The sequence below is a fragment of the Leptodactylus fuscus genome, chromosome 1, assembly GCF_031893055.1.
Source record: "Leptodactylus fuscus isolate aLepFus1 chromosome 1, aLepFus1.hap2, whole genome shotgun sequence".
Taxonomy (NCBI): domain Eukaryota; kingdom Metazoa; phylum Chordata; class Amphibia; order Anura; family Leptodactylidae; genus Leptodactylus; species Leptodactylus fuscus.
In genome coordinates, this window is record NC_134265.1 from 92,731,441 (window position 1) to 92,750,013 (window position 18,573).

General features: G+C 40.5%; 1 protein-coding gene across 1 annotated transcript in view; it reads right to left on the reverse strand.

Moving 5' to 3' along the window:
* Window positions 1–18,573, reverse strand: part of IFT81 (intraflagellar transport 81) — a 105,607-nt gene that overhangs the window by 29,254 nt on the left and 57,780 nt on the right. The window contains exons 12-15 of the mRNA XM_075273435.1: window positions 15,914–16,063; window positions 7,289–7,417; window positions 3,040–3,129; window positions 1,152–1,238 (exon numbers count right to left, since the gene is read on the reverse strand). Of these exons, the coding sequence (XP_075129536.1) occupies window positions 1,152–1,238; window positions 3,040–3,129; window positions 7,289–7,417; window positions 15,914–16,063 (456 nt within the window). The remainder of the gene's footprint in view (window positions 1–1,151; window positions 1,239–3,039; window positions 3,130–7,288; window positions 7,418–15,913; window positions 16,064–18,573) is intronic.

Genomic DNA, 18,573 nt, shown 5'->3' on the forward strand with positions numbered 1-18,573 from the left:
GAGATCATAATATTGTGTACTTGCCAGGATCTTACACTGTGAGGATGAGGCCATTAGGTCCTGAAAGCTACACAAACTGCTGATGACAACACAGGGGAAGGTAATGGGAGTATAGTGGCCTGACTTGGCAGATTATGTGAGTGGGAGAGGAGTAGCTGAGAGGGCTTATCCCAGAAGAGGTAGAGTATAGGAACAGATGGGCAATGAATTTGGGGTCACATGGTAACTTTCAATAGTATCTGAAAAAAGTAGGCAGATAGCCAAGCCGGAAAAAAAAATGGTCACAATGTGATCATGTGACTTAATATGGAATCAGGACAAGGAAAGACAGTGCCAGTCTTTGTAATCCGTTTGCCAGCAGAGGGTACACCTCCTATAATACAAGGCATGTGCCTCCTCATAAATAAGGTGCACCCTCCCCACTGGGCCATGTGACTGGAGGGAAATCTGAGGGAAAGCTATGATCTGGCGTACATTTCCAGCATCATTTGTGCCAGATTTCTACACACCTTTGCCATTCCCCTTTTTGGGAAAAGTGGCAAGGGTGGTGCAAACCTTTTATGTCATGAGCACCAGATATATGGCATAATAAACCTGCTTCACTGTGCGTAGACAACTAATACTAGTGAGCGGATGGTCTTTCAGTAATTGGAATGACTCAAAGAAAAATCCTCAAAGACTGGTAAACATGAAAGGGAGTCTGTCAGCTTAAAAATGAGATATGGAGAATGGCGTAGCGATTCTGAAAAAGAAATACATCATTGTAAACTGTGCTGACAGCCCTACAAGCTACTGTGATGAGTCTAGATCTCAATTTTGTGCTGACAGACTCACTTTTTGCAGCATCTCTTTGTGTTGACTGCCAGAAGGGAGTAAAGAGAACAGCCCTCTCTTCTAACCACCTGTCCTAACAGGACATACAGATAGAGACTGTCTGATCTAGACAAAAAAATAAAGTATTCACCAATATCCGATAAAAAGAATATTTTGTTGCCCAAAAATACATAATATAGGTAAGGATTCTAAATAGTAATCTAAATATTGAATTAGTTACATGATATGTAATACATAACCAATTTGTTAACATAACAGACAGACAGACATCCAAGTATCCATCCACAGTGTTTATTACAGGTTACAGAAAATGATACCTGCTCGAGCTTGGAGCAGTTACTCTCCAGACCAGCCGCGCAGCTGTCATATTGTGCTTTCTTTTCATCATACTCCTGGGTCAGCTCCTAATGTGAAAAGGGCAGAGATTCATGTCAGCACGTACTATGATACCTCAGCACATGGCACAGAGAAATGTAAGTTCCTGTCAGTCAGCAGCTTGAGCCTGTCATCTTGGCACACAGAGTGTTGCTTACTTAAACTTAGCAGATGTGTATCATTCCGCTGTCACACATGGCGGGGGGAGTATGCGTGCTGTCTGATACTTTAGACAGACACATAGCTTCTAAACCAAGCTGTTCTTAAGCAACAAGTAGGATGACCTGTTGCGAGGTACCAAAATGGTTTTCCCTAAAGTCTATCAATTGTAGAGAAGTGAATATATTAAAATGAAATGAATACATTGGACCACATCCATTACAAATTTCCTTAAAGAAAGAATTTTATAAAGATGCTGAATAAATAAAATACTTGATGAAGTGAAATGCACAGCTGGCATGAGCGGATGCACTTAAAGGTGTTTTCCGGCCACAGATCGATTTTTCATACTGATGGCCTATCCATAGATCAGATATTACAACCACAGTGCTACACGCTCTCCCCATCCACTAGCACTTTCCAGCACACTGCAACAGCTGATCTGTGTGGGGTCCAGATGTTGGACCCCCACAGATCCAATACTGATGACCATAAGGCCATAAGTATGAAAATATCAATATGGGACCAGAAAAACCTCTTTAAACTAGGTGTTAAAATGCCTTGCATTAAAAAAGGTCTCTTTATATCAAGCAGTATTAAAAGAATTTGCAACAGTTTTTGACAAGTCACATCCAATTACAATAAAGTAAAATAATTTTAGATATCTTTGGACCAAATGTTTTTTCATCTTACTCAACTCTCCAATACTAATTTTTTTATACTTACGTATATAGCTCCAACGTATTCCACAGCGCTTAACAAGTATTGTCACCACTCTTTGTCCCAAGTAAGACTCACAATCATAATAATAATAACATTTATTTATATAGCAAACACATATTCCGTAGCACTTTACAATTTATGCACAATCTACATTCCCTATCAGTAGGGCTTTGTAGATTGGATGGAAACCGGAGTACCCGGAGGAAACGCACGCATGGGGAGGACATACAAGTTCAATGCAGAAGTTGTCCTTGCCTGAATTCGAATCCAGGACTCCAGCACTGCAATACAAATGGCCGCTTTTTTGAGTAGAGCATGTATGCTGAACTAAGAGGATTGGGCAATAGAAATCTCAGGAAAGTACTTAAACACTACACACAAAAGCGCTGTGTTTTTCTCCAGCATAAGGCTGAGGCCCCACGTTGCAGAAAAGCAGCTTTTTTTGTTACATATTTTGCTGCAATTTGTTGAGTCAAAGCCAGGACTGGATTGAGCAGAAGTGAGAAGTATAAGAGCTTCCTATATAGTTCTCATTCCTTTTGTAGCCACTCTTTGCTTTGGCTCAAAAAACTGTATCAAAATCTGCTAAAAAAAAAAAAAAAAAAAGTTCTTTTGCAACGGCAGGTCTATGCCTCAAGGTGTTCACCCAGAGTCTCAGTCTAAAACGCAGCGGCCTCTGAAATATGTTTATTGCCTTGTTGTGTTGGTTCATCCTGTTCTACAAAATCAGTGATGGTGTCCCTGATTAAAAGTGAGTGCACACATTGTGGTTGTAATGCAGTTTTCTGAACAAAAATGAGAAAAAAGCACTTGTGTTGGTGCGAAAAATGCTGACACAAATTCGGGCATGTGGCCATACCATAACTTACTAATTATGAAGATAACATCATGAAAAAACATGGGTTAATAAGAAAATTAATGAACAGATCTAATATATAATGTACAAACCTGGCATTTCTGGCGTAAAGGCCTCAGCTCTTTTATAACTGGAGCCAATGCAGATTTTTTAGTTTCTATCATGGCGTTTAACTTCTTCACCTAAAGAAACATGCAAAATGTTGAATGGGTCAAAACATTTTAAGGGGAACAAACATAAATAAAACTACAAAAGATTTTTCATACACAATGGTCCTTGTATGCTGGTATTTTATGTATCAAGAAACAATGAAGAAACTTTGCAAATGGTATGGTCTGGAATAAAAACATCTTACTAGTCTGTGTCTACAGCAACATTGCAGACCTACTGTGTCTCCATGGTTACAAACTACAAACCTATCGGTAGTCAGATTCCGCTTTTCTCCCTTTTCTTTTTAAATGTGGATTGTGAGCCCCACATGGGGTTCACTATGTACATTTTTCCCTATCAGTATGTCTTTTTTGGAATATGGGATGGAAATCCATGCAAACACGGGGAGAACATACAAACTCCTTGCAGATAGTTTTTTGCCCCTGGCGGGATTTGAACACCAGGATTCAGCGCTGCATGGCTGCAGTGCTAACCACTGAGCCACCGTGTGGCCCCTTCTTTTCTCCCTTTTCTGACCCCTACATTTTGTCAAATTGCAGACAGTAAAAGAGGAGGCAGCCTATACAGAATAACACTAGTCTGAAGCATCAGACTACTTATGCATAGGTTTATTATGATTGTGTGTACTAGCAGGAGGACCCGGCTTCGCAAGGGTATATTTCATTTTTTGTTTGTGTAGTGGCCCTACAAAAATTGCCCAGTTTTGCACTCGTGTATGTTGTATGTTGTTTGTGTGTGTGTCTCTGCCCGTGACTTCGTCTGCGTATTGTTGGAGTCGATGATCTGCCTATAATCAGCAAATTGCTGCCGTCGATGGTTTGCCTGCTCCGGCGTTTCGGCAGCTTTTAAGCTGTCCTGCCGCTAAACTCGTTCATTGCACTGTGCCCGTGATTGTTCCGGCATCTCTCAGCATTTCGCTGGGACACCATATAATGAGCATGTTGTTGGTGCCGTTGACTCTCAACTCTGTTGAGTTCTGGTTACCTTCATAGCTGTCATTGTTTTAGAATTTTGCAACAAATTAGATTTTCTGTTTCCTGGCATGTTTAAAAGTAGCAAACTGCCAATTTGGATTAAAGGTGTTTTCCCATCCAGTGTGTCAGCATGTTGCCTGGAGCTGATCAGATAATACGCAAGTGCATGTACACAAAGGACTAAGGGTTAGCTGAGTGTTTACACAGAGAGATAACAGACCTAGGACCTGAGATAACCTGCTGAAAGAGCAGTGTAACATAGTATGTGAACATAAATTCATAACAGTTGTGAAGTCATGTCATTTACCGGATAAAAAGTAGCCTATGTTTTAATAGAGGTTATAAACTATCTATATGCCAAATTTCATTCAAATCCGTTCAGCCGTTTTTGCGTGATTCTGGAATAATCACACAAACATCCAAACTTTCACATTTATAATATTAGTAGGATTATTACTGTATTCTCTCAAAATACAATACAACCACTAAAACACAGTAAAGTTTGTATATCACAACTATCGAAACACACAATAAGATATTTTTTTAGCTGTCAATTTAATGCTCTGTTTCTAGACTAGGAAGAAATTGTACTGGTCCCGAGCAAATGTTGTTTCAGTAGCAGAAGACAAAGGTTAAAAGTTTGTCTGTGTTATGTATAGTAATAAAAATGGCATCTATAAAGGGCACAACCGTTGCCTCCTTTGCTTATTGAATGGAACCAGAATAATAATGGCTAAAAATAGGATCAGGGGATAATAACAATCCTTAGGGAGAGTGTGCATCTTCACAGGCGTATGGAGACTTACAAGCCATTTTCGCTCCACTGGGGGATTATGGGAAAAATATGCAAATATGTTTTCCAGGATGTAATTAGGAAAACTATGCCTCTGTTTGCTGCTCTCTAGGGGCAGCCCCCTTAACATCATGCACAACTTTTTTTAATAAGCTTAACAACATAATGAGGGGATTATTGCCAAACTAGTATTTCTATTCCAAAAGGAACAGATTCCAAGCTGTGGACAGCATTGTTTTGATCTGTTGGATCTCTTCAGCACAGCATAGGGATACTAGTTTGTCAGAGTGAAAGAGGTCCGAAGGGTAAGTATAATGGAGTGGCTGGGGTGCAGTAGTAGTGACGATCCGTTTCTGGAAAAGGGGAAACGGATCGTCACGGGACAATCAGAAAATATGGGTAAATATACATTTTTTTTATTTGGCTAAAAATGGTGAGCTGTTCTTCTTTTGTCATACAAACGGTAAAATCCATTCATTATACTTTAGGGGGAAGCTATGTCTGAAATAAGTAGAAACCACTGCCACATACCTAAAACACATTTTTAAATAGCCTATAAGAGTTTAAAAGTGGCCCCTGCCTATATGTCTCTCTAGCTATCCCTCCCTTCCCTACCTACTCATCCCAACCCCCTACCCCATTATACAGTATACTTAACTTTCTGTGACATGGTGCATGCGCTTCTTCATCGCTACTCTGTTCTCTGCAGCAATGATCCACCTCAACTGCGCATGTAGAAGCTAAGCACTAGAGGTGGATTATTGGCAGCAGTGCACAGAGCAGCACAGGGAGAAGCAGTGGCAGTCAGGAAAGACGGAGGAGCTGTATCGCAGAAAGAGTTGTGAAGGGTAAGTATAATGGAGTGGATGGGGGGGGGATAGTAGTGACGGAAGCAGGAGGGCTTACGTGAAAAGGGAGAAAAACTCGGAGGACTCCTCGTGGAACACAACCCACGGCTGAAAGAGGGCTTCGAATTTGGATGAGTCTCCAGAGTCTTCTATGACCAAAACCTCCATCCTCCTGATGAGAAGAAACTCCTGAAGTCACTCTGTCACAGAGGGGGTCATAGTGGTTCCCCAGTGCTGGGGAATAACCGTCCTGGCAACCGTGAGGAAGTGACACAGAATATCACCCTTGACTTTAGATATCTTACCCAGGATAAGGGAAAGGAGAGCCAGTTGGGGAGAGAGAGCTAGAGAGTGACCACTAACTTTTGCATACAGAGAATACATGGAGGACCAAAAGGCCTGGTTCTCTCTGCACTCCCACCAAATATGAAAGAAAGAACCCACAGTGGAACCACAGCGCCAACAAGCATCAGAGACAGTAGGGTAAAATCTATGAAGGAGAACTGGACAGCGGTACCCGCAGGTCAGGATCTTAAAGTTCTTTTCCTGGGCACTGCAGGGCAATGGTAGGTTATGAACCAGCAGGAAGGAGCAGGCCCAATCAGCAGGAGAGAGGTGCAAATCGAGGTCTGTGTCCTAAGGTCTGGTATGGGGGGGGGGGGCTGGGGTAGCAGCAGTCAGAAGGGTGTCGTAGAGGAGCGAGAGTGTGTGTGCGATGGGCCCCCCGGACTGGAGGAAGATACTCTCCAAGGCAGTTGGGGTAGAGGAGAGCAGGGGCTGCAAGGAGAACTTTCGAGAAAGGCAGTAAACTGGTTGTACTCCAATCAGGAGAGGGGAATATCGGGCGGGGAGTTTATATTAGTATAGGGTTTTCCAGTTATCCCGGACAACCCCTTTAACCCATATCTTGTGGATAGGTGATAAATGGTCATGGAATATGTTTGATTTTCAGCTCAGTTCCACTGACCTGAAATTAAACTTCATTTTTTTATTTATTTATTTTTTTTTATGGTAGAGTTGGAAGGGACTTCAAGGGCCATCGAGTCCAACCCCCTGCGAGTGCAGGTTTTCCTAAATCATCCCAGCATATGTTTATCCAGATTCCGCTTGAAGATTTCCATTGATGGAGCGCCCACCACCTCCCGTGGCAGCCTATTCCACTCTCTCACTACCCTCACTGTCAGAAAGTTTTTCCTAATGTCTATTCTGCATCTCTTTCCCTTTAGTTTCATCCCATTGCTTCTTGTACTTCCTTGTGCTAATGAGAATAGGGTAGATCCCTCTGCACTGTGACTACCTTTCAGATATTTGTAGACTGCTATTAAATCTCCCCTCAGCCTTCTCTTCTGCAAACTAAACAATCCCAGTTCTTTTAGCCGCTCCTCATAGGACATGGTTTGCAGACCTTCCACCATTTTGGTTGCTCTTCTCTGGACTTGCTCCAATATATCGATGTCTTTTATAGGCAACTATTTCAATTCACAAAGTGAGGCTGTAATAGTTTATAGTATTTTAAAATATCAGATTTATCAGATATTGTTTTAAAAATAATTACCATATTAGACATGTCATCTAGTGTTCGGCCCTTCATTTCATCCACTTCACTCTTCAAGGCAGACACCCTCTCCAATTCTTCCTGTGTGTCACTGTATCCTGATATTCCCCTTTTCTGTTCTATGGTTTGCTTCAAAAGAAATAAAGAATATATATTAAATACAATTCAGAAAAAAAATAAAAATATTATATATATATATATATATATATATATATATATATATATATATATACACATATATAAATTTCAAAACAAGTTGATCAGGGGACTTAACTGCAGGGTCCTTTAGAGTTGAACGCGAAAGGGATGTCCAAAACCAATAATTAGTCTAGTGATACATGGAGACTATGGCAGAGACTCCCATCGCACAAGCCTAAATGGCCTTTCCTTAGGACAGATCATTGTGTGGATCAGGGAGTGAGGCAGCCACTGGTCTATAAGCAATCAGCTGATCATAGCACTGTGTACGGAGAGCTGGAAGCAGACACTATGTAGTGGCCCGGCTGTGCTATTGCAGCTCACCTCACATTGAAATGAATAAGAGCTGAAATGCACAGTAAAGTCTATGGAAATATCTTGTTCTGGCTCCATACACTCTGCTAATATCAGTTGATCAATGCAGAGCACTGGTCAAGAAGAATGTTCTTACGACAGTTGTAACCAAAGTAACCAGTAGCCTGAAAACGCTGGTGAGGGTCGGGAAGCACTCTCAGGTTTCCCTTCAAGACTAGATGCAGTCTAAAATTGTCTGGATAGTAAAGAGAGTTTCTGATATATTTTCTTGGGTACACCCATGTTAAAAACAGTATAGACAGCAACAGAGTTGCTTTGTCAAGAAATTACTGAGCTTCTGGGCATTAGGTCACGACACCAGACATACACACAACTGAACTTCTACTTTTAACAAACATTAACATCACATAACTAAACAATGTAAACTTAGTACTGACAGTCTAAACATGTGTGAAATTAATTAAAACTACACTCCAGTGTTTTTTTCAGCTATGCAATGCATTAATGGAAGTCGATTTAAAGTATGATAATTCTGATGCATGTATAGTACCTGTACGCATGTCTAATATCTGCACTGATGTCTACAGGGGGTTCCTGATTCTGAAAAAGACTGCAGAGCTAATAACAGACCATCTAAATATTATGTTATGCCAAAGGTTCTGGAGCTGCACCAACTGCTCCTGAAAACACTGGGGAAGGTAACAAAGGCATGGTGACCTAACTGTAAGCAAGGGGTGAACAATGGGCAGTGTGAGAGGGCTATAGGAAAGAGATCGTGTGAGAGGCAGAGGAGGATAAAAGGCATATTGACAGAAGGGCTAGCACTGAAGAACAGAGGTAATGCTCTGATCAGTGGCGTAACTAGGAATGGCGGGGCCCCGTGGCGAACTTTTGACATGCCCCCCCCCCCCCATCCCAACTGACGCCGAAGACCTCGACTGACCCCCTCCTCCGCACTCTATTATGTCCCTTACTTACTGTCCCCTGCACACACAGTATTAACCCCAATAGTGTCCCCTGCACACACAGTATTAACCCCAATAGTGTCCCCTGCACACACAGTGTTAACCCCAATAGTGTCCCCTGCACACATAGTGTTAACCCCTATAGTGTCCCCTGCACACACAGTGTTAACCCCTATAGTGTCCCCTGCACACACAGTGTTAACCCCTATAGTGTCCCCTGCACACACAGTGTTAACCCCAATAGTGTCCCCTGCACACACAGTGTTAACCTCTATAGTGTCCCCTGCACACACAGTGTTAACCCCTATAGTGTCCCCTGCACACACAGTGTTAACCCCTATAGTGTCCCCTGCACACAGTGTTAACCCCAATAGTGTCCCTCTGTGGACACCCATAAACAATTATTATACTCTGGGGTCTTTTCAGACCCCAGAGTATAATAATCGGAGACTAAATCGGGAATAAAAACATTAAAGAAAAAACCACTGTTGCTTCTTACCTGTTCCCCGGCTCCTGTGCTGTCCTCCTCTCGCGTCCTTCGTTAATGACGTCGGACGTCACATGACCCAGGAAGCATGCTGGGTTCATGTGACGTCAGACAACAGTAGGAAGGAGGCCTGGCAGGATCGCGGAGAGGTAAGTAACAGTTTTTTATGTTTATTACCTCTCCCGATCCGCCGGTCATTATACTCGGGGGTCTGCAAAGACCCCCGAGTATAATGATAGCCCCTGTGGGGCCCGCGGTGTCACTTGCCGATCCCGGCCCAGCCAGGATCGGCAAGTGAATAGGGCCCGTAACTGCCTATTGAAAAAAAAACGCAGCGGTAGCGGCTGTCACCGGGCCCCCTAATGGCCCGGGCCCTGTGGCAGCTGCTACTGCTGCTACCACGGTAGTTACGCCCCTGGCTCTGATGAATTGAAAGGTCACACAGTAGTTCTCAATAGTGCATTCAGGCAGCAGAAAGAGATCTTCTGATTGCATAGTAACCCATGCTAGAAAAACAGGTCATGCTGTTATCATGTGACTTATTGAAGTAGGTGAAAAGCAGGATAAGGAAGGATACTAAGTATTCAATGATTATTATTAAGTGGATGATCTTTCAGACAATATGAGTCAACGAAATCACCAGAGTGTACCTTTAAGGGGTTTATGCAGGATGAGAAATTTATTGTATTTATAGAATGTCCAATCTAGGCTTATACCACCTCTGGTTGACTTACATTATGCCTAAATTTTGGTGTATATTGACACATATTAATTATTGTCTCCTTTCCAACTAAGCTAAATTCCTTGTCAAACGAGATGTGCTAGCAAATATGGTACAAAGTTAGTTTCTTGCAGCAATTACATCAGAATTCTGCCACATTTTGATAGGTATACTTGCCCCAATGTTTATGTATGTATTTACAAATCTTTTCTACCTATATGTATATGCAATATGATGAAAGCATAAGGAAAGTAGTAGTTCCTTCACTTTTTATACTTCAAAGTTACTTCTGCTTCCACATCTTGTTAGCTCACTCAGAAAATCGGATTAAAAACATCAGTTTTAATGCAAAGGAATGGTGTAGAGATGTGTCAGCTGGCAACATCTGGCCCTTCCAGGCAGTCACAGAATGTACTACTTTTCGCTGAAATGTTACCATAAATATATTTCAATCAATTGCTTGGATTTGCATAAGAACGGCCCTATGTCTATAGCCAAAATCCAGAATTTTCCACTCTATAAATAGTATCGGTTTTAGAGGAAGACATGCAAGTTATTCTACTGGATGGTGAATTTTAATGGGCATGGGAAATCCTTTGACTGTAGCTTAGTATTTGGCTTCTTGACAACTTTGGAGTGATGTACTTTGTCTAACCCGCTCCACAAGTTACCAAGTCATCAAGATCCATGTAAATTCTCTTTGACATATTCCAGAGTCTCTCTTATAGTATTAACCAGATGAAAAATCCATGTTTAGTAGCCATTTCTAATGAAAATGTCTTTATAATGAAACCTATATCGTAAAAGTGCTGCACGATTTAATCATTTACTTTTGCAATCCATGCCTATCTTGACTGTAATGGCTAATAAGCCCAGCTTTATTTGCACAAGATATCATTTCACATATTTCCTTTCTACCCAAAGAATAATGCGTATCTCTGTGTTTGTCTATCCAATGAGAGCTGCAAAGTCTATTCAGTTCTGCTCCTGCACATGCATGCTGTTCTAGGTTTTCACACATATTTCATTAGCAGTCAGGGCTCATCTGCATTGCCAATTATATAGTAAGCATTATAGGTTGAGGAAAAATATATATCTAAATGCTGTAACAAAACAATTTCATCATGCAAAAAATAGCAAATAAGAAATAAATAAGTACCGTATATACTTAAGTATAAGCAGAGTTTTTCAGGGAGGGGGGGGGGGGGTGTCTATGACCAGCCGCAATAATAATTTATAGAATCTCTCATAAATGAGTGAAAAAGCTTTAAAAACATATAGTAAAGAAATAATATAAATAAAAGTTCTAAATCCCTCCTTTCCCTAGAATACATATAAAAGTTGAATGTTACTGTGAAACACATACTCATTAGGTATCCCTGTGTCTGAAAGTGCCCGGTCTACTGAATATATGGTATCTGTAGTGCTCCTGTTCCGTCGGGAAGGGGTTAATAGGAGCACTGCAGATACCCTATATTCAGCCAGGCTGAATTCCAAGTGGGGGGGGGGGGACAGTCCTCAAGCTCAGAGAAGGGGCAGACAGACAACCACCAAAACACCCCCTCCCCTTCCAGAGCACCCAGCATCTACTGCACCCAAAAACTCTGACCATTTTAATTTTTGAATTTCCAGTAGCTTCTGCATTTCCCCCCCTCGGCTTATACCCAAAGTCAATACGTTTTCCCAGTTTTTGTGGTAAAATTAGGGGCCTCGGCTTATATTCGGGTTGGCTTATACTCGAGTATATACGGTATTTTCCAATTTAATTCCCCTTTAATTGTGCCCTAATCTAAAATAACTGAAGCTGCCATCATCACAGAATTGCCCATCTATTATTGTAATAACCCCACAGATTTTAAGAGCTTCACTGGGTAGGGTTGAATGATAGGGATCAGAAAAGATCTGATTCCGATCCGCGATTGAGTAAATTTCACGATCACGATCGGAATTCCGATCACGATCTTTTCCAGCGGGATTGAGGTCAGAGGTTATCTCAAGATCGGCTCAACTCTATTCATGTATATATCATTAATAGGGTTGAGCGATATTTCCCGATCGAGCAAATTTCACGATTGCGATCGGCTGGAAAATGATCAGAAATCGGATTTTAAAATCGATCCTGAAATCTCAAGATCGGCTCAACCCTACTGGAGAGCTGCTATTGCATATTGGGCCTATTTTCACAAAAATAGCAGCAATACTAAAATCAGAACTAAAGATGCTGTATATACAGTCCTATGAAAAAGTTTGGGCACCCCTATTAATCTTAATCATTTTTAATTCTAAATATTTTGGTGTTTGCAGCAGCCATTTCAGTTTGATATATCTAATAACTGATGGACACAGTAATATTTCAGGATTGAAATGAGGTTTATTGTACTAACAGAAAATGTGCAATATGCATTAAACCAAAATTTGACCGATGCAAAAGTATGGGCACCTCAACAGAAAAGTGACATTAATATTTAGTAGATCCTCCTTTTGCCTCTAGTCGCTTCCTGTAGCTTTTAATCAGTTCCTGGATGAAGGTATTTTGGACCATTCCTCTTTACAAAACAATTCAAATTCAGTTAAGTTTGATGGTCGCCGAGCATGGACAGCCCGCTTCAAATCATCACACAGATGTTCAATGATATTCAGGTCTGGGGACTGGGATGGCCATTCCAAAACATTGTAATTGTTCCTCTGCATGAATGCCTGAGTCGATTTGGAGTGGTGTTTTGGATCATTGTCTTGCTGAAATATCCATCCCTGGCGTAACTTCAACTTCGTCACTGATTCTTGAACATTATTCTCAAGAATCTGCTGATACTGAGTAGAATCCATGCGACCCCTGAACAACTATGTTGAAAAATCTTTGTTTTCAGATCATTTGAGAGCGGGATGTCCATGCTTGGCGACCAACAAACTTAACTGAACTTGAATTGTTTTGTAAAGAGGAATGGTCCAAAATACCTTCATCCAGGATCCAGGAACTGATTAAAAGCTACAGGAAGTGACTAGAGGCTGTTATCTTTGCAAAAGGAGGATCTACTAAATATTAATCTCACTTTTCTGTTGAGGTGCCCATACTTTTGCACTGGTCAAATTTTGGTTTAATGCATATTGCACATTTTCTGTTAGTACAATAAACCTCATTTCAATCCTGAAATATTACTGTGTCCATCAGTTATTAGATATATCAAACTGAAATGGCTGTTGCAAACACCAAAATATTTAGAACTAAAAATGATTAAGATTAATAGGGGTGCCCAAACTTTTTCATAGGACTGTAACAATAAAACAATAGCAGAAATGCCCAGTTCAAACCCTTTCAATTTATGGACATTTAAAGTTTTCTTCACATTGGTATCACAATCTCTATTTTTGCAGAACCCATGACATTATTTATTCCTAAAGTGTACCTATGTAAGTAAAGTGTGCCTATATAAATTAATAGTACATATATAAGAAACTTTGTAATATATCTCATGAAAGAAATCTTACTTCTCCACTTATTAAATTGCTCTCCTCCTCATCTTCACTCAGACTGTTTATCTCTGTAGCATCCATACCACCTTTAGCTTCACACCAGGGGCGTAACTATCGGGGTAGCAGCGGTAGCAGCTGCCACAGGGTCCGGGACATTAGGGGCCCGGCGACAGCTGCTACCGCTGCATTTTTTTTTCTAAATAGGCCATTACCGCTTGGAGTTACTCCAGACTGTAACGGACCCTATTTACTTATCGATCCCGACAGGGGCCAAGATTGGTAAGTGACTCAGCGGTCCCCAAAACACTATTATCAGAGGCCCAGGGTTGGTGAGGGAACATAATATAAGTATAATAATCGGAGACCCAGGGGGATACCAACATAAAAAAACTTATTTACCTCTCCCTGGCTCCGCTGCACTCCTTGGTGGTGTTGGCCATCTTCAATGACGTCCGGGACGTCACATGACCCAGGACTCAGGCTCCGATCATGTGATGTCAAACAACTAAGCCCGAAGCCTGTCTGGAGCCCAGATAGATGAGTAACACAGTTTTTACTGTGTTACTCATCTATCTGGGCTCCAGACAGGCTTCGGGCTTAGTTGTTTGACATCACATGATCGGAGCCTGAGTCCTGGGTCATGTGACGTCCCGGACGTCATTGAAGATGGCCAACACCACCAAGGAGTGCAGCGGAGCCAGGGAGAGGTAAATAAGTTTTTTTATGTTGGTATCCCCCTGGGTCTCCGATTATTATACTCTGGGGTCTGAACAGACCCCAGAGTATAATAATTGTACATGGGTGTCTACAGTGGGGCATAATACTGTGTGCAGGGGCCAATATGGGCATAATACTGTATAGCAGAGTTTAGTGGCTGCAGTTATTTGTATATATTTTCCAGCATTTACTCCTCCCCCTCTCCTCTCCATAGACTTCTAGGAAAATTATTCAAACTGATAAATGGATTAGTAAACATATTTCTTTAAAGGGGCTCTATCACTAGGAAAAGTCATTTTTAACTAATCACATCCTTGCATAGTCTTTAGAAAGTCTATTCCACACGTACCTTTAGTATGTAAATTGCCTCAGTGGTTTCTGAATAAGTCCATTTTTATTCATATGCTAATTAGACTGGTGCACGATACATCATGCACTCCTCTCCTGTTGTTTTCTATGGGAGACTGCTGCTGCTGTTGACTCAGCTTCCTGTTTGCCTCATACACATAGGAGATAATAGGAGAGAGGAGGCTGCTGGGAACTTCCTGAGCTGGCTGGAGGCTCATTAGCATATGAATAAAAACGGACTTATTCAGAAACCACTGAGGCAATCTACATACTAAAGGTAGGTGTGAAGTAGCATTTGTACAGCCTATGCAAGGATGTGATTAGTTAAAAATGACTTTTCCCAGTGATAGAGCCCCTTTAAATAAGATACATTATATCACCATATCTTCACCTGAATGAATTATTTAAAAAATTAAAAAGTATTTTCTAGTTGGAGGTATGCTTTAAAGATATTCTTATTATATATTTTCTTTACCTCAAATGACGTACATTCAGTCTGTCATGCACCAATAATTTTTAACAGCATGTTAAACTATTATGTCAAAACACATCATTCCCAGTCCCCTCATTTAGCCACCAGTTTCTCAGAAATGTATTATTATTATGGTGACTTGTGACTTTTTATCGGCACTTCCGACTTACTGTATATAGTCAAAAGTACCATTTTTGCCATGATCTCTCCACTTACCACAAAGTGGGAAGGATCACTGTCCAACTCAAATCCATTATTACTAACACCACTCTTGTGTGGCGTAATGGATGGAAGAAATGTACCCTAGCAAGACGCTGGCTCAGATTCAGGCCAAGGCACACAGACTCCTGGAAGATACATTTAAATTCATGACACGGTGTAAACTATGTACTGTACATGAATTAAGCACATCTTCCAATGGGGAAGGAGACATGACCACTGGTATACAATGAACCCCCCCTCCCTCCCCATCCTCTGTGCTTTGGTCTCTAAGTCAGTCCATCCATAAATCAGCCAAAAGCAGGAGCATCTCAGACTACCAAAGTACATTGTGCATAAAATAGTCTGCAAAGTTGGTAGCCATTTTATATAAATGAACAGGAAAGCTGGGAAGCCAAGGAACTGTTACAGAAAAATTAAAAAAGGAGGGTAACCAGGTATTTTAACCATGCATCACATACTGTAGTGAAATTTTTATTGTGAACCAAAAGGATCACTTATATTATAAAAGCCGGTCCTATATTATAATTCAGTAAAAGTTGTTGGAACAGAAAATAAATATTTATTGCATCTTATGAGCGGAATAATATTTTGGTTCTCTAGTTACCAAGTAACTATGGAATAAGCTATGTTTATTATTGTGCTATTTTTATTAACAACTAAAAATAGCAATTTTAATAAAAAACTGTACTGTAGAGGATCTTCAGCTTACCAGTTGCTGCTGGATACTCTCATGGCGCTGCTTTAGGATCTGTTCTGTTCTTTGTAGAACACCATATTCTGCAGTCAGTTCAGCTAACTCTTGCCTCTTTTTCTTGAAGACCAAACTTTTCCCACGAAGTTTGCTAACATACCGTTTAAACTACAGAATAGGAAAAAGAAGAAAATGTCCAACATATTAGAACATTTCTAAAACAAGAAACTTTATCATTTATAGTATTATATAGTACTAGCTGGTACCCGCGACTTCGTCTGCGGTGATTGTAGCAGTGGGTATATACAGGCGTGGGTAAGGTTTTCGTAGTGTGTATAAGGGATGGGATATGAAATGTAAGTTTGTATCTTGTTGTTGCTATAATTCTGAGAATACGTGAGACTTTTGTGTTGAAGTTAATTTGTATTTGAGCTGCTATATGGTGTTGTGAGAAACTTTACATAGTGACTTTGGGACAGAAGTATTTGAAGTTAACCCTTTCCTGCCGATGGCATTTTTTGATTTTCGTTTTTGACTCCCCTCCTTCTAAACCCCCTAATTTTTTTATTTCTCCGCTCCCAGAGCCATATGAGGTCTTAATTTTTCCTGGGACAAATTTTTCTTCATGATGCCACCATTATTTATTCTATATCATGTACTGGGAAGCAGGGAAAAAATTCAAAATGGGGTGGATTTCAAGAAAAAATTCATTTCTGCGACTTTCTTACGGGCTTTAGTTTTACGGCGTTCAGTGTGCGACCAAAATGAAATGTCCCCTGTATTCTGTGTTTCGTTACGATTCCGGGGATACTAAATTTATATGGTTTTATTAACATTTTGACCCCTTAAAAACAAATCCAAAACTGTGTTAAAAAATTTTTTTTTTTTTTTGAAAAGTCACCATATTCCGACAGCCGTAACTTTTTTATACGTCCGTGTACGGGGATATATAGGGCGTCTTTTTTTGCGGGACCGGGTGTACTTTGTAGTTCTACCATTTTCGGGAAATGTTATTACTTTGATCACTTTTTATTCAAATTTTTATCAGAATCAAAACAGTGAAAAAACGGCGGTTTGGCACTTTTGACCATTTTTCCCGCTACGGCGTTTACCGAACAGGAAAAATATTTGTATAGCTTTGTAGAGCGGGCGATTTCGGACGCGGGGATACCTAACATGTATGTGTTTCACAGTTTTTAACTACTTTTATATGTGTTCTAGGGAAAGGGGGGTGATTTGAATTTTTAATCCTTTTTTTTTTTTTTAAATATTTTTTTTACTTTTTTTAAACTTTTTTTTTTGCATTTATTAGACCGCCTAGGGGTATTGACATGGGTGGGTGGTGTCGCGGATTGTCAGAGCGGTGGGGGTTGGCAAACATGGCTGCTCCGGAGCGTTAAAGAGAACCTCCTGGAGTATCGTTAAGGTAAGGGGCAAAGTGGTAAAGTATATGTATATGAGATTGTGTGGGGTTAGGGGCGAGGCTGTAGGGGGTAATATGAATTTTGGGGCTTGCTATGGTCCAAAGTGTGTGAGATTGCAGAGATGGTGGTGTGAGTTTGGGTTTTGTGGGGGTCCTGGCACAAACGTATGTGCGCTATTGTGACGAAAAGTAGCCTATTGCGCAATCGGGTGTATTAACTATGTTTGTGGAAAATTTCAGCCAAATCGGTCGAGCGGGTTTTGCGTGATTGAGGAACAAACATCCAAACACACAAACCCACAAACATCCAAACTCACAAACTTTCACATTTATAATATTAATAGGATAATATACTGATATACTGACATTTTAACGTTCCGTCACTTAGACTAAAGAGGCATGGCCATTCAGCATAAACAGAATAACACATTTGCGCAAGGTGATTCCAACGTTTCTTCCATTATTTCTCTGTCTGCCCTGACTTTCTGAATACTGGAAACATGGGAGCTCTGAAGGCTAGAAGAATTTTTCTTTGGTCTCATCACATTTCATGAATATATAACATTTTCCTGAACTTAGCTCTATCAAATCTTGTTCTATCTTTCAGACAACTTGTATTTTTTTTCAAGTACCAGTTTTGGAAAAAATATCAGTAGGCATTTAGTTTCTACAAATTTTTATTACAAGACAAAAAGCTGTCAAAAAGTGATTCTATTACTGATTTGCTAATAGTTGTGGAGTATCAGATTGTACATGTTATTTACTGTTTTCAGGTTTTTTAGCCCCTTGTATTATTTGAGCTAGGATTCCTTAAACTAAAATTTCCTGTTATATTCAATTATTTAAAGGGAAACTCCACTAAAAACTAACATTTCCCACTTGCATCATTAAGGAATTCCATGTTTCATCTTCTCACCTGTTGATTTTCTTGTTTCTATGTGTTTCACACTGGGGCCACTATATAGCAACAATGTGAGTCAGACTTCGCCAACACTCAACTTGGACTATAGGGATTAATGTAGAACTCATACAGGCATCTAAACTCCCTGCATGATGAAACTGCATGGACTTTACAAGATTTTGAAGAATGCATCTTTTCAGGCAAGCACTGTGGCCTCTTCACAGTTTACAATGAACAGCACCATACATTGCATGTGGCTGTACTTGGTAATGTAATTTTGAATTTTATGCAGTTTCCGATCTCCGTGGGGCTTCCAGGGCGCCTGATCAGTGCATGACACATCATACACATCAT